This window comes from Carassius auratus, chromosome 45 (genome assembly GCF_003368295.1).
Source record: "Carassius auratus strain Wakin chromosome 45, ASM336829v1, whole genome shotgun sequence".
NCBI classification, from domain to species: domain Eukaryota; kingdom Metazoa; phylum Chordata; class Actinopteri; order Cypriniformes; family Cyprinidae; genus Carassius; species Carassius auratus.
Window position 1 is genome coordinate 7598265 of NC_039287.1, and position 14589 is coordinate 7612853.

At 37.1% G+C, this 14589-nt stretch overlaps 2 protein-coding genes across 5 annotated transcripts in view; one reads left to right on the forward strand and one right to left on the reverse strand.

Moving 5' to 3' along the window:
- LOC113063094 (sestrin-1-like) overlaps positions 1-9853 on the reverse strand; it is a 38027-nt gene extending 28174 nt beyond the window's left edge. The window contains exons 1-2 of one of the 2 annotated variants that reach the window (XM_026233262.1): positions 9749-9853; positions 8969-9286 (exon numbers count right to left, since the gene is read on the reverse strand). In XM_026233262.1, the coding sequence (XP_026089047.1) occupies positions 8969-9244 (276 nt within the window). In that variant the 5' untranslated portion in view covers positions 9245-9286; positions 9749-9853. The remainder of the gene's footprint in view (positions 1-8968; positions 9287-9748) is intronic. The other variant, XM_026233261.1, reaches the window with a different exon arrangement.
- A 552-nt stretch (positions 9854-10405) lies between these two features.
- LOC113063096 (centrosomal protein cep57l1-like) lies at positions 10406-14017 on the forward strand. Of its 3 annotated transcripts, none has more exons than XM_026233266.1 (11): positions 10406-10611; positions 11142-11322; positions 11412-11585; positions 11691-11815; positions 11924-12040; positions 12129-12206; positions 12356-12445; positions 12581-12652; positions 12750-12979; positions 13057-13201; positions 13324-14017. In XM_026233266.1, the coding sequence occupies exons 1-11, from the start codon at positions 10591-10593 to the stop codon at positions 13561-13563; spliced, it is 1473 nt and encodes a 490-aa protein (XP_026089051.1). In that variant the 5' UTR covers positions 10406-10590; the 3' UTR covers positions 13564-14017. The 3 variants fall into 3 exon arrangements, with proteins under 3 accessions (XP_026089051.1, XP_026089049.1, XP_026089050.1); XM_026233264.1 differs by having other exon boundaries at positions 10411-10611; positions 11409-11585; XM_026233265.1 differs by having other exon boundaries at positions 10417-10611; positions 11409-11585; positions 11694-11815.
- The last annotated feature ends 572 nt before the right edge of the window (positions 14018-14589 follow it).

Below are 14589 nucleotides of genomic sequence, written 5' to 3' on the forward strand. Positions count from 1 at the left end.
AAAATAGATCTTTACTTTTACCAAGAAGTCTGACTCCCTGATGATGAAATACCTAAATAAAAAGTAGATGTACCGAAGGCCTGTTGTGGTTTTTAAGTGCTTAAAAACACTTTTTTTTTTTGGCAGATGGGAGCTACTTGGAATATGATTCCAGGAATGCCTAAATATGAGCAATTAAGGGAGTAGCTAGGGTGCAGGAGAATCAGTGGTTTAATGTGGGTCAACTCTTTTCGTCTCCCAGGCATCACTGCAAACAAACAGTTCTCCGCTTTCCTAGAAATCTCTGGGACACATCCAACCATATGGTCCCCACGCCCTTGTAAAAAGCCCCCTTTCAGACTTCAACATGCTTCTGTCTCACTCTCTTTTTTCAGCTAGCAATGTTCTATTTTACACAGGACACAAACAAATTCTAGGATTTTGGAGGTGTGTATCCTCTCAGCCAATCACGGTGTGCTCATGCCGTGCATCTCAGCCAATGACAGTGCAGCCAGGGGGTGGGGCCAGCATCTATGAGCTAGTTGTTTATCACTGTACCCCTTCTCGTTCTTTAATCATCTCCCTCTCTCTCTATCATTCTCCCCCTCTCCCCCTTTATTGATTTATTATACTAACGAAGCAGAGGTCAGAATCTGGCATAAGTAGACTCCCATATTGGAAGGTATTCAGAACCCCACCGCCCACACTTACACATACTGATGCCAGTTATTAAGTAAGCTGGTCAGAGGCTGGGGCTGGCCCATAACTCCAACTGAAAGCACTATCTGTACTGAACAGAAGCAATAACACCTGGCCATTAGCTCTACTGATGGAGTTAAAACACACATACACACTTAGTGTTAATTCAATCCAGCAATAAAGTCAGCCGGTCATTATCACAAAATAAACCCAGAAAGGACGACCGATCGTCCTTGATACAGAGAACATGTGAAGTGATATGAGAGACACTGAATTGGCACAGCTATGTAAGAGATTGGTTGCCAGGGACAGATTTACAGTTTAGCAGTCATTATATAACTATATTTGACCAGAGAATGCTGAAAAAATGTAAACTGTATTTTTTTTAATTATATCTATTATGTATATTATAACATTGCTAACCAAAGACTGCATTTATCAAAATCACAGTAAATATAGTAATACTGTTAAATATAACAAAAAATAACTGTTTTCTGTTTAGTAAATCTTTACTGTCATTTTTGATCAATTTAATGCATCCTTACTGAATAAGAAGGTAAATTTATTTTTACAAAAGAAGAAGAAGAAGAAATCTTACTGACTGTTTTGAACAGTAGTTTTTGGTTTGAGAGCAATCACCAGAAATCAGACAGTAAAAATCAACAAAAGCTGGCTTTGACTGTGGGACTAACCATGAGACATTTTTAAATAGTTAATCATGCAACAAATTAAACTGAAACAAACTCATAGGCTATTTGTAGATCAAATATTTTTTTCAAATATAGTGGGAAAATAATTAGTTTTTAGTTTTACAGTAGTTTTGACATGCCACAATTGAATATGTCACAAAGCTTGTGTATCTGGTGTAAGGTCATTCTAGGCTTCAAGATCATTCTAGTTCAAGCCCTAAAACAAGAACATTATAATGTGTGCATCTAAAACTGTCCGACACACATGATCCAATGAGTTCACATAAGGTTATATAGTAATATGAAGTCTACAATCATCAGAACAGTTTTGGCCATATATCAAATGGCAACATACTCAACTAGGACTATTGCATAACACAGTCCATAGCTGACAAATTCGTCATTCAAGCCACTGGCTAACACATTTTGCTCCTAGCAGGCTCTTGCCTTCACAGTGATTTATATGGAGAGCAAGTTAAAGTGTCTTCTCAAATAAATGGATTTTTTTTTCCTATTTGATATAAAAATAGCATTGCAATCTTTTAGCAACAGCTGCTAACTTGCTAAAACAATCCATGTAAGGTCCATTGTGTGGCCATGGGTTTGATATTTACTGTTAATCAAAAAATGAATGACACATGAATATCTTAAAGGAAAAGCCAGTTGATATGTACCTCTCCCATCTCAGTGTGTGCACTCAATCACTGTAGTGTGCGGCGCCACTATGCTAGCATTTAGCTTAGCACCATTCATTCCTTAGGATCATAACATGGATGAATTTAGAAGCTACCAAACACTTCCATGTTTTCCCTATTTAAAGAGGGTTACATGAGTAATTACACAAGTAAGTATGGTGACATAAAATAAACAGTGGCGATTTCCTGATCGGATAAAAATAATGACTATAATGTAGTTCGGAAGAGCATTTCACAGCAGTTCTTTGGCTTCTAAATTCATCCCTGTTTGGATCCCAAGGAATGAATGGTGCTAAACTAAATGCCAGCATAGTGGCGTCATGCAACAGCGTTTTTTGAGTGCACGCACTGAGTGGGGGAGGTACGTATCAACTCGTCTAAGTTGATGAAGGAACATAGTGGAATATGGAAAAACGGTGGAGTTTTCCTTTAATACCAGTAGACAGCTGACCACACTGCACACGTCCAGACAGAGAGGATGGCAGCAGGTGACACTGCTGTGGAAATCTCAACTAAAAATACAAGCATATCTATACATACTAATAATAATGTTATGACTGGTGACTTCGATGGGGGTTTGTCTGCCTGAAAAACACACAATAATACACACATACACACACACACACACAAACCAGACTACCGTACATGTGAGAGCCAAATATTGCACGATTGTTTTATTATACACTTCCCTAAATGTGTTATTGAATGACTCAGCACCAGCTCTGGCACACGTTGCTGGTTAGCGGTGGCTCACTGATTCACACAGGTCCTAAGAGCCAATCGCTTGGTAGAGCAATCAAGCCATACCTCGCCAAGATCGACACTCAAAATGCCATATCAGTGTCATATCATTTTTTTTTAAGCTTGAACTGGTGCAGGCCTGTCAGTTGTTTAGCTCTGCGGTTCAAGAAGGTTGATGTGAAGATAAGAAAATACAGATGAGAGCGTGAGACTTTGATTACACTGATTAGCTTGGAAAAAGCTCTGTGTTCATCTACAACCAAACACTGGTCAAAACAAAACATGAACATACAATAAATAAATTTAATTAAATCACTGTATATACCATGAGTGTCAAAATGTATCTTATTAAATTAATATAATAACAAATAATAAATAATTATATTAATTATTGCTAATTAAATGTGCTACTTATACCATTTAGTTATAAAAGGCAAAAAAAAAAAAAAAAAAAAAAATATATATATATATATATATATATATATATATATATATATATATATATATATATATATATATATATATATATATATATATAATTTTTTTTTAAATGAATAATTATTCATATTTACTTATCTTATTAATATTAAAAAAGTTAAACAAAAATATTAAAAAAATAATTTGAATTTTTTATTAAACTATAATGTACCACCCTCACTTATAAAAAACATGAATTCAATATGTATATTAATAAATTCATATCTATTTATTTTATTAAATTAATTATATTATAAAGTCAAATCTATACATTATTAATAAAACTCTAAATTAAATGTCATTAAAATAAATTACATTTAAGACGTTTAAATTGGTTCCAACACATACAACAGATAGCTTTGTCCCAAAGTACCATCATTCTGATATACCTAGTATACACTTGAAAGAAGTGTGTGTGTGTGTGTGTGTGTGTGTGTGTGTGTGAGATCAGAGAGGTTAAAAATGCCAATGGTCTAAAGGGAGACATAAACATGCCTAACATTCAGGTTACGAAATTGATAGCCCTATTTTCTTTTCTTCCTTTCACTCCTCACTATCTCTCACTATCTCTGTAGATGTGACTCATCTCTCACTCCTTTATTCAACTTCTAAACATTACACCTCACAAAGTTTACTTGTGAATGAGTTTGTCCTTTCATCATAGTTGTCTTCATTTTTCTCATTTTTCTACTTCTCCTCAGACATCACAGTGGTCTGTTGCTTCCACATATGCCAAGCTGTTTGGGTTCCAATTTATGTACATTTTGTACCCACAAAAGGCTAAATGTGACATAACCATCAAAGAAAGCTTTCCAAGCTGTCCACAGCTTCCATCAGAAGACCTGCTGAGATGCTTAAACAGTGACACCTACATCAAATCACAACAAAAAAGAAGCAATGTATAAAGCTCAACTTCTAGGATCAAAGCAGATGTTCCTTTAGAATAATAAAAAAAATGATGCTATGGAGAGAATGCTATTATGAAGGTTAATGGTCAATTTTAATATTTTTAGGTTTTGAGACACAGTATCTCACACAGTCACCAGACCATCCAATCTCCAAACAGATTTCTTCTTCTACTTTACCTGACAACTCAGTCTATTTCTGTTCTCTATTTCACATCCATCTGATTTCCGTTTTTTATTTTTTTACCTATGACATTCTTATCCTCTGTAACAACACAAGACACAAACTAATGCCACTTCCTCTTTGGGTCTGGTTACACGTGGGTTCTGTGGCACGTGTGGCCATGGCTCACATTGCATCTTGCACATTGCATTTTATTTGCAGAAATACAGCATATAAAATCTACGTAACCCCCCCCCCCCCACCACCACTTCTGGTAACCTGGATGTTGATGATGATGCATCGAATGTCATTCTCTGACTTCAAGGTTACATCAAAACAGGTTTATGTCTGAAGGATGAAAGCAGGTGTTTATTTGATCAAACTGAATCAAGAACTCTCAAAGAAACACAAAGAACACTTTAAATGTGAACGATTCATTGAGAAGCACTGTGATGTCAGAGGTGCTTGCATCTATAAAAACTCAATTACAACTGTCTGGGTTTAACATGCACTTCACAGAACATAGGAATTGCTTCATTTGTGGTTTTATGGATGGATAGATTTTATCATGATGAAGTACTTCTCACAACAATAAAAGTGTCCAGAACCTGTCGATGATGTGCTTGATGAAAAAGTTAAACATTATTTTTCCTTTTTAAACACATGAACAGTTGTGAAAGCTCTCATTTAGCTCTTTATAGAGTTTAAACACACACACACACACACACACACACACACACATAAAAATCTAAACTCTTCGATTTTAATACTTTTAACATACTCACATACATGTATGCTTGTTTAGTCCAAGAGGTTAAAGTTTGGCTGGACAGCATGGACCCTACTGACAGATGCTGTAACTACATCATTCAGCAATTCAAAATTAGCTGTGTATTCAGACTAAATAACATCTGCAAGCATAATATAAAAATTATAATACAGTAGATGTTTTTACCAATTGCCAGGTTTTGTTTGGAGGTCTCTTAAAAGCATTTAATTGATGCATATTTTATAGTCGCCTTTGACATCACAGTTCAGGATGGTTGTTTGTGAAGGCCATGCCGATCAATGTTGTCATGATGTAAATTTCCTGCATGTAACGGGTCTGCCAGATGAACAACTGCTATTTAGATAAATGTAAATGCTAATGATATTATAGACATGCATTAGTGATCTAATCCTGATTTTTTTTCTTGACACCATTTATCATTTAGGTCAACTGGTAGAAATTTCCACTGTCTCAAGGTTAAGGCAGTCAAATTATTAATTGGTTTAATTATGAGGTAATGGCACCCTCTGCTGTTCATAATTTTACACCATGGGAAAAACTTGGTTTTGTGGTAACTCACCAAATCACCACATTATTGTCAATGTTCAACTGCCAAACACAGCGTTTACATAACATTCATGATGTGATTTCAATGCAACTTTGAGTAAAAGTCAACACATCTTTTGACGTAATCTAAAAAAAATGAGGTCTCCTCCCTGACCAAGGGGACTTGACCTGCTATGTCGATTCCAAAGCTAACTATAATATGTAAAAGCTTGAAATCTTTCCCAAAACAAATCCTGCATGGATCCATGTGCACAGCTTTACATGGATTCATTCATATTGATCAACAACAGATGGGCTGTAATCTGATCCTTGTACACAGCATAACAATCCAACACTCTCACAATGCTTGCTTTGTCCTCATCTTTCTGCAAGTATGTCTCAAACTAACACAAGTGTAGCTCGGTCATCAGTGGATTCTTCATTTCATCTACACCTGTGTACACCACTTTCCTCATCTTTCTTATTTCATGAGGTGTTTTTGCAGATCAACAGAAGTGGCATTAACAGCACTCACTTAAACCATTTACGGCACTCATACCAGACTGAACCAGCATCGGAGAGAAAATATCATATACGCACACCATATTAGAAGCCAAAGTGTTAACTGTGTTATGTCAGGTGTTTAGGGGAGTGTGTGTCTTTCATTCCCTTTTCCATCCAAATAAGACTTGTTATTTGTTTTTTTTAACCAGGTCATTTTTCACATCCAAAAAGGTGTCATTCCTCTAGGGCAGTACCATTCCTCAATTCCTAGAGTTGTGAGAGGTTTCTAAGGATTTCCTCCTCCCATCAGCGCAGTTACCACAAACAGGTCCCCCTCCCCAATCGTAGGGTTGTTGTGCTACAGAGCTCCATGCGGTCATGTTAACCCCCTTCCTTAAACAGAGAGAAAACACAGTCTGCAGGGTTTTTTTTCATTCATTTTCTTTTTCTTTCTTTAGGGCGAAGAATATTATTAAGAAGCACAACTGTTTTCATCACTGAGAGAAATGTTTCTTATGCACCAAATCGGCATATTCAAATGATTTGTGAAGGATTATGAGACACTGAAGACTGAAGTAATGGCTCCTGGAAATTTAGCTTATCCATCACAGGAAAAATTAGATGTAAAAGTAGAAAATAGTTATTTTAAATTGTAATAATATTTACCTTATTACTGTTTTTTTGATCAAATAAGATGACGAGACGTCTTTCAAACATTTTACTGACCCAAAACTTGAAGTGTAGTGTACCCTGCTAAAATTATTTTAGTAATGAGGCATGTGCATGAAAACTGAATGAAACATTTTAAACACAGTTTTAATGCACGCAGTATATAGGATTAAATAACTTTGCATTAGAAAATCACTACAAAGACCACGGACCCAGCTCACTAAACCGGTGCCAAGTGCCATGATGACACTCAGCTTCCATACACATACCAAGCAAAAAAAAAAAAAAACACACACACATCCAATCCACATGACCCTCACAAGGCCCACAGCTAATTTAAGACATGAGGGAATAAGGAATAATTTTCAAAGCCTGGGTGGGCCTCAAACAGTCTCCTCTACAGCTTTCTGTAACATGTCTTACTGTCCCAATAAAGAAACTTCCTACAGGTTCGTATCTATTGGGGTAAAACCCCTTTGTTCGGAAAATGCCCTTATAATAAGCAAAATAAGAAATATGTAAACATGAATATCAATTTTATTCTTCAAATCATCTTTGTGTACATCATTTGAAAAGTGCTTCTAGATTTTCATTCACAGACAGCTAGCACCACATCCAAATCAGAAATATGACACTATGAGCCATAAGGAACAAAACACAGGCCTTAGGAAATATGGGCATCTTACATAATTTCTAAAACTCCTTTCAGACCAGTGAACTGACGCTGACCTAAATCTGTCTCTCTATCCATAGCTTCTCAGGGCTTATCACTGCAGAAACATGCATTAGTGCACACACACATAAACACACACAAACACCCTCACAACAAACTATGCCCATTCAGATGCAAGTCATTCAGGTGCGATGCACAACCAGAGGACGCATCCTGTTAGTGTGGTATCAAGCAAGTGGGCTGCATCAACCACAATGCTGTATTATATCAGTCATCAATTTTTTTTCTTGAATTACTGCTTTCTGAGGTCACATCCTGAGTCTGTCTATATTAGTATCTGTGTGGTGCTCGCTGGATCAAAGGTCAAAATAACTTTTTTTCTCTACTGCTGTGTCCTCATTTGTCATGGCCCCTTGAATCCCATAATTCCAGATATCAGAGCAGACGGCTTACCGCTGATACAGTAAGCAGAAAAGGTTAAAAGGTCAACACAAAACAAGAGAGGAACATCCTGTCATCTAATAAACCACAACACAAAATATGCACCTAAAAGAGAGGGCTGACTAATATTCATATTCAAAATGAATAAGTCAAAATATCCTCGATATAAAACTGTGTTAATGTGTCTTGAGTCTGTTCGTATTTTTAGTAATGGACATAGTGGGTTGACATTTTGAGTTAATTAATGACACATCTGTTTTAATTACCAAAGCTGCTGATCCAAAAAATAACACTAACAAAGCAATCTGCAACAAGTTAATGTTAATATTCTGACACTAAAGATGAAACCTTTGGGAAAACAGTATTCTCAACACGTTACAGGATTACTGGAAAATATAGTGATAGCCAATGGCCAGTCACATTCAATGTACAGACATGAGCCAAATGGATTTACATGTTCTGGTAAACCTTTGAGCGGTATCTGTGGCTAAGGAGAGCCCCTGATCCTCTCTGACTCCTCCAGTGAATTCTGTGACACAAAAAGTCTCAAATACTGTAAGAAATGACCCAGTCCCCTAGCGTCTTAAACCCAGGCAGAACTATTTTATAGGCTTATATAATGATAGTATGGTTTGAAATTGAATGAAAAACAACATGGAAACAAAGGGGAACATAACTAATGGTAGAGCCAAAACCCACTTCTTTATTACTTGCAAATTGCCTTTTAAGAATTAATGGTCCTTCAAAGGTTCCCACACTTTCTGGCCAATTTTAATGACTTTTCAATGATTTTCCAGTTGTATGTGATGAATGGATTAGGATTTGAAAAACAAAAAAGCATTTTATAGAAATCCCACTAAAAACTTTCAAGGCAAAAATATTTAGTGGTACACAATACACATAGTGGTACACCAACATGTTGTTTGCTTTCACAAAAGGCACATAGATCACATACAGTTATTGTTTAACATACAATCAATATCTTCAATATTAACTCAATAATTACTGTGTTACTTACCTGAACTTTCTGGAGCAAACATATGCATTTCTCCCGGACATCTTCATAAGGACAGTGTTTGGAGAGAATCAGGACATGCGCCAGCAGAGCGTTGAGATCACTGCACAGACTGTCATCCATGGCTGGGGGAGAGGAGGACTGCGGGTCTGGTATCGGCCCCATGGTCTCTATTCTCTTCATCACCTTCTGGTGAATGAGATCCATCGCTGCCTGTCTAGAGTTCGAGTCTCGACTGCCCAGAGCATCCCAACTTCCTGCAGCATCTCTCACATCCATCACTGTAACAGTCTACTATTCTTCAACTATACACCTGAATGACTGAGCCATGCACAAGACAAAAAAAGGTGTGCTAATTATTTATATAGCTGGAATAATCCTAAACCAATCTGTTCTGCTGGCAAAGGAATTCTGCAAATCTCTTCAAAAATGTTCCATTATCTGCTAGTATAAACAGACATTATACGAATTATATGCATTTATAATGTAGTGGTATTTTACCAAGCAAAATTTCACAATTTCAAATGTCTTGGGAATTTGTTTATTTTTTTTATTTTATATGTAAACTGATTATTTTACCAAAGAAACACTGGATATGATATCATACAGTAGACACATTGTTAAAAAAAAATCCTTGATTGAAGTTAAATCAAGTTCTGTTATAAGCTAATATAAGCTAATATTCCTCAGTTGTTACACAATTAATAAAGCCACAGTTATTGTCAGCAATTATTAAGCGCGTAGCTACTATTTTAAAAATAAATGTCAGATGAAAATACTTACTAAATTTACAATCTCTCTAATCATCCTCACTGCCGTAGAATGAGACCTTCCTGCGCTCCGACTCTTCAATCGATTTCAGTCCTTTGAACAGCGGCTTGAGTTAACAACTGATTGACAGCTAACACAGTCAAATAGTGTTATACAAAAACAAATTATAGGCGGAGGCATGCACTCAGCGCACCAATCAACGACAAGAAAGGCGTTCACGTCAAGCCACGCCTCCCAATACTAATAAAAACGGAATTGTAGTTCAGACGCTCGTTCATTTCAACGCTCTCTTGGTGGCGCAAATACATCGCAGAACTACAAATACCAACAGCCACAACAAATCCTTGGCAACTGCAGGGGCCCCGCCACCACTTGTTTATCTCAAAACCCTTTACCCTTATGATTAATGCAAAGCTTTCCACCAGATATTCATATATCTTATTCAATGAAAAATTGTGAGCTAATCTATGAAAACAGAGCAGGTGTGACTACACCACCTCTTACTTTTTTTACAAATATAATGTTCTAGTCTTTGTTAAAGTTCCTCTGTGTTATTATATGAAGGCATTCTTAATAAAAATAGAACTGGGAAACAAGTAGAGTACTTTGTTGTCAACATGACTAATCCAGATCCATCTAATTTACGTGTCTGTCTATCAGTATTTCTTTATATGATAGAAACTGTGGTCGTTGTGTGTACATCCGGAACCACTGAGAGCGGTAAAAGAAGAGGGAAATTTGAAACTGGGCGGAGCAGTCGGCTTTACCTGCTAACATGACCCTAACAGCTAATTCATCTGCATCTCGATGAATGCATCGTTTTTTGTAATTTGTAACAACGAGACTGATTCATAATGGATCACTTCAGAGATCAGGTATGCTAAATTGTTCAACTGCGGTTGTTATTATTTTTAGCGATGTTTACATTGATGTATCACAGTCCTTAGCCTTATTAGCGTAATCACGTTTTGTACTGAGCAGCCTAGAGCAGTAATTTTGGGTCCGTGAGGCGTTTATGTCCCTTAATAAGCAGCTCATTATGGTTTGACACACGGCCATTTAATAAACTAACAGTAAAGTGTATCTTGTTTGACTTTACGTGTTACAGTGTGGCTTGCTTTTCAGTGATTCAGTGACTGTAACGTTATTGTTTTCTTTAACAGTAATTTGATGACTCCTGTGTGTTTGTGTATATAAATGCGTGTGTGTGTGTGTGTGTGTGTGTGTGTGTGTGTGTGTATATATATATATATATATATATATATATATATATATATATATATATATATATATATATATATATAAGCTGTATTTTGATCGTTCACTCATTCAAAGTTTTGTTTTTGTTTTTTTGCCATAAAAGTTATAATCTGCACATTTTTTTTATTTTATTTCTTAATTACAGAGTCTAAATCTGGACTCTCCATCTAAACATAGTTATGTTGGCAGCTATTACAAGCCTCCAGAGAAGCTGTCAAGACCTCCGTATATGAGCGCAGACACACATCCACTGGAGGGAAAGAGCTCGGGTGTACAAGACATCAGCCCACAACTTTATCAGAGAGTACCTGATGCTGGAAGCAGAGGTGAATTGAGTTTAATAAACATCACCGAAGACCATATGTAACCAAATATATAAGACCAAATGTAAATGTTTCCTGTGTTTGTCCAGCAGTGATATCAGCCCTGAAAACACTCCAGGAGAAGATGCGACGCTTGGAGCTGGAGAGAGTTCAGGCAGAGAGGAACGTCCAGGATTTCTCTCAGACTATTCGACATCAGGCGGGTGCTTCTGCGCAGAGAGAACCGGATCACAGCACACATGAGAATCAGTCTGCACAGAGGAAAGGTAAAAGTGTTGCATGACTGGTTTTGATCTGTTGTCATTATAATTGCAAAGTCCAGTTCTGCACTAAATCAGCGTGTACTAAGTTGTCTTTGTTTCTCTTTTTAAAAGAGCTGGTTTCTAAGCTTCAGTCTGCAGAAACACGATACTCTCTGCTGGAAAAACAGATTGACTATATGAGGAAAATGGTGGAATCTGCAGCGAAAGAGAGAATCAATCACACAGACAAGCAGGTGAGCAGACCGACAAAGGCTAAAGAGCTTGTGCAGTATATTCCGATATATTTCTATACTGTGCACCATAGCTTTTTAAAGCCTCTCTTTATCTTTCCATTACTTCAGGACTCCGTGTGTAGGGAGAGCACACATACAGACCCACAAATGCAGGCACACCTCAACAAATTGGAAAGACTGGAAAAGGAGTATCTAAAACTCACCAGTACACAGTCTATTGCTGAGGTACAGACACATGATATGCACTCAAGTCAAAAATCCACATGGACAGTTATCTTTTTTTATAATCTGTTGTGGTATCTCTCATCTACAGAGGAAGATCGAGCTCTTAGAACAGAAACTTTTAGAGGAGCAACATGAACGCAAACTTGTGCAGGAGAAAGCAGAGGAGGTGAAACAAACAAACAGGCAAAATTGCAAACGCATTGTCAAATAATAGATTTATAAGTCATGTCAGCTTTCCCCTTACAAAAAGATCTTTTATTACAAAGCCATTTTTTAATATTCGTGCCTTAATATCATCTCTTTTCTGGGCATCAGTTGCAGCGAGAGCTTGAAAACAATCTCGTCTCCCTTTCTGCTGTTACTCAACCTAAAGGCAAGAAGAAGAAAGAAAAGGCGTCTTGCAAGGTAAAAATAAAATAAAAAATGCTCTGCAGTAATGTGACGTGAGCACAAGGTGGCAGTATATTTACAAAACAGAATACTACAGATTCTGTATTGAGGTCTGTTATTCAAGTTTTTTTTTCTCTTATATTATGTCAGAAGCCCTCCTCAGCGAAGTTAGAGGCGCCCCCCACTCCTAAGGCTAAACGCCTCCCATTTGTGGCTGGAACAGTCAGTATGACCTCGCCCTGACTCAACATCACTTGATTATTATTTACATTTGTTCATGGTTATTATTACACAAAAGTGACAGTTCTTTCTCTCTCAGTCGACCAGTCCCAGTCACTCTGTCAACGCTAATGTTCAGAGTGTGTTGCACCTGATGAAGCACAGAAACCCACGGCTGTGTGAGAGAGTCAGCGCTCTGCAGAAGTCGGGTTCTGAGAACCAGCGGGCCGAGCGCAGACCTCCGTCCTCCCCCAGCAGAGCAGCTTCAGCACTGGGCAGCCTCTCTGATGTTCTGCTCGCCCTTCAGGATGAACTGGGACAGATGAGCTTGTGAGTCACACCATCTTTTTGTAATGCATTGATTGGGGGAGTAGGATACAATATAAACGTGTGTGTGTGTGTGACAGTGAACATCAGGAGTTGGTCAAGCAGATAGACGAGACCTCTAAACGAGAGCTTCGTGATGATCTGGAGCAAGAGCTGGACTGTCTGGTCAAGAGAATGGAGGAGAAAGCAGCTCAAATCTCCAAACTGCGCAAACATCAGCAAACAGTACGTTTTTACTTAAAATTACAGCTTAAGTTACACATTACACTTTCTTTTTGTATTGTATTTAGATAAAACCATCCTATAGAAAACACTTATGCATATTTAAGTTGTTTTTGCTCCTGTAGGTTCAGAAACTCTCCCAACGATCTTGTAGCCCCAGGAAGAAGCCACATGGTGCTGCCAGTGTAGAGGGCAAAACCAGGGCACAGAGTGGGGTACAACCATTGCCACCGTCCCCTGTCAAAGCCTCAGCTAGCAAGGGACAGAAACAGAGCGGGAGCAGTCAAGAGACCCTGAGGCTCCTGAGAGAGACACAGAAACTGTGCTCTGGCCTCCGCAAACAGGACATTGCATGGGAGACATAGTTGGATTGTCCTGAAACGCATATCTGGGGCTTTGAGGAGTTGCAGCTCAAGAGGACAGTGGAATGACACCTGATCTTTGCCCTAAGAAATCAGAAAACACTGATTCACCTGCATCATAATTCAAATTTTACTCAAAACATCAATATACCTCTCAATGATTTTGAGATTTGTTTTATTGATTTTTATTTCTGTTAGTAATCATTTTTTTTTGAATAAGTTGTAAATAAAATATCTACATAATTTTAAGTACAGACCAACTTTTTATTTATGTGCGCACTAAACTTTGGTTTGATATGTTGATTCAATAGAAATAAGACATAAATATTTGAATGAACATTTTACAAAATCACCACAAATGGTTGTTGATGAGACTTTTTACTTCACCTACTCAAAGTGTGAGAAAAGAATACCAGGAAATGTAGTGATGGTGATTAAAGATGTGTGGGAAAAACAAGTATTGCTGCAGCATCAGCTTTTGTGTCCTTTCTTTCTTATGAGATTTATATAATCAGCTGACACAGTGTTTCCTCCACTGTTTCCACAACAAAATGATCCCATTCTTTGACATCTGATCTTGTTACAACCACAAACCAGAGTGATATTTTAAACCTCAAGAAACCACAAATAAATAAATCTAAATATTTATATTTATTTATATATATATATATATATATATATATATATATATATATATATATATATATATATATATATATATAATTTAAACGAGAGGTAAGTAGATGACAAAAATGAACAAAAGCATTCTAAATGTAACCAGGCAAAAAAGATGGACTCTTGTTTTGTTCAGATGGTCTTATTGGATTATGATCTGTGACAGTACAGATTAAATTAGTATTGCATTAACTCATTTGAATACAGGAAGCACTGGTAAACACATGCAATGTGATATAATTGATTCTTGGTGCTCAAAACCCTTGATTATGGCAAAATGACATAGGCATGTTAACCGGTTGTGACTGGTTGTTACAATCCATCATGCAACATGTCCTTGTAATACTGCATTTC

Excerpts from the sequence above, each read along its gene's own strand:
- LOC113063096 (XM_026233264.1), top strand. The coding sequence starts at position 10,591 with ATGGATCACTTCAGAGATCAG. Across the intron at positions 10,612-11,141 it reads TGGATCACTTCAGAGATCAG|AGTCTAAATCTGGACTCTCC; the intron begins GTATGCTAAATT and ends TCTTAATTACAG. Across the intron at positions 11,816-11,923 it reads TCAATCACACAGACAAGCAG|GACTCCGTGTGTAGGGAGAG; the intron begins GTGAGCAGACCG and ends CCATTACTTCAG.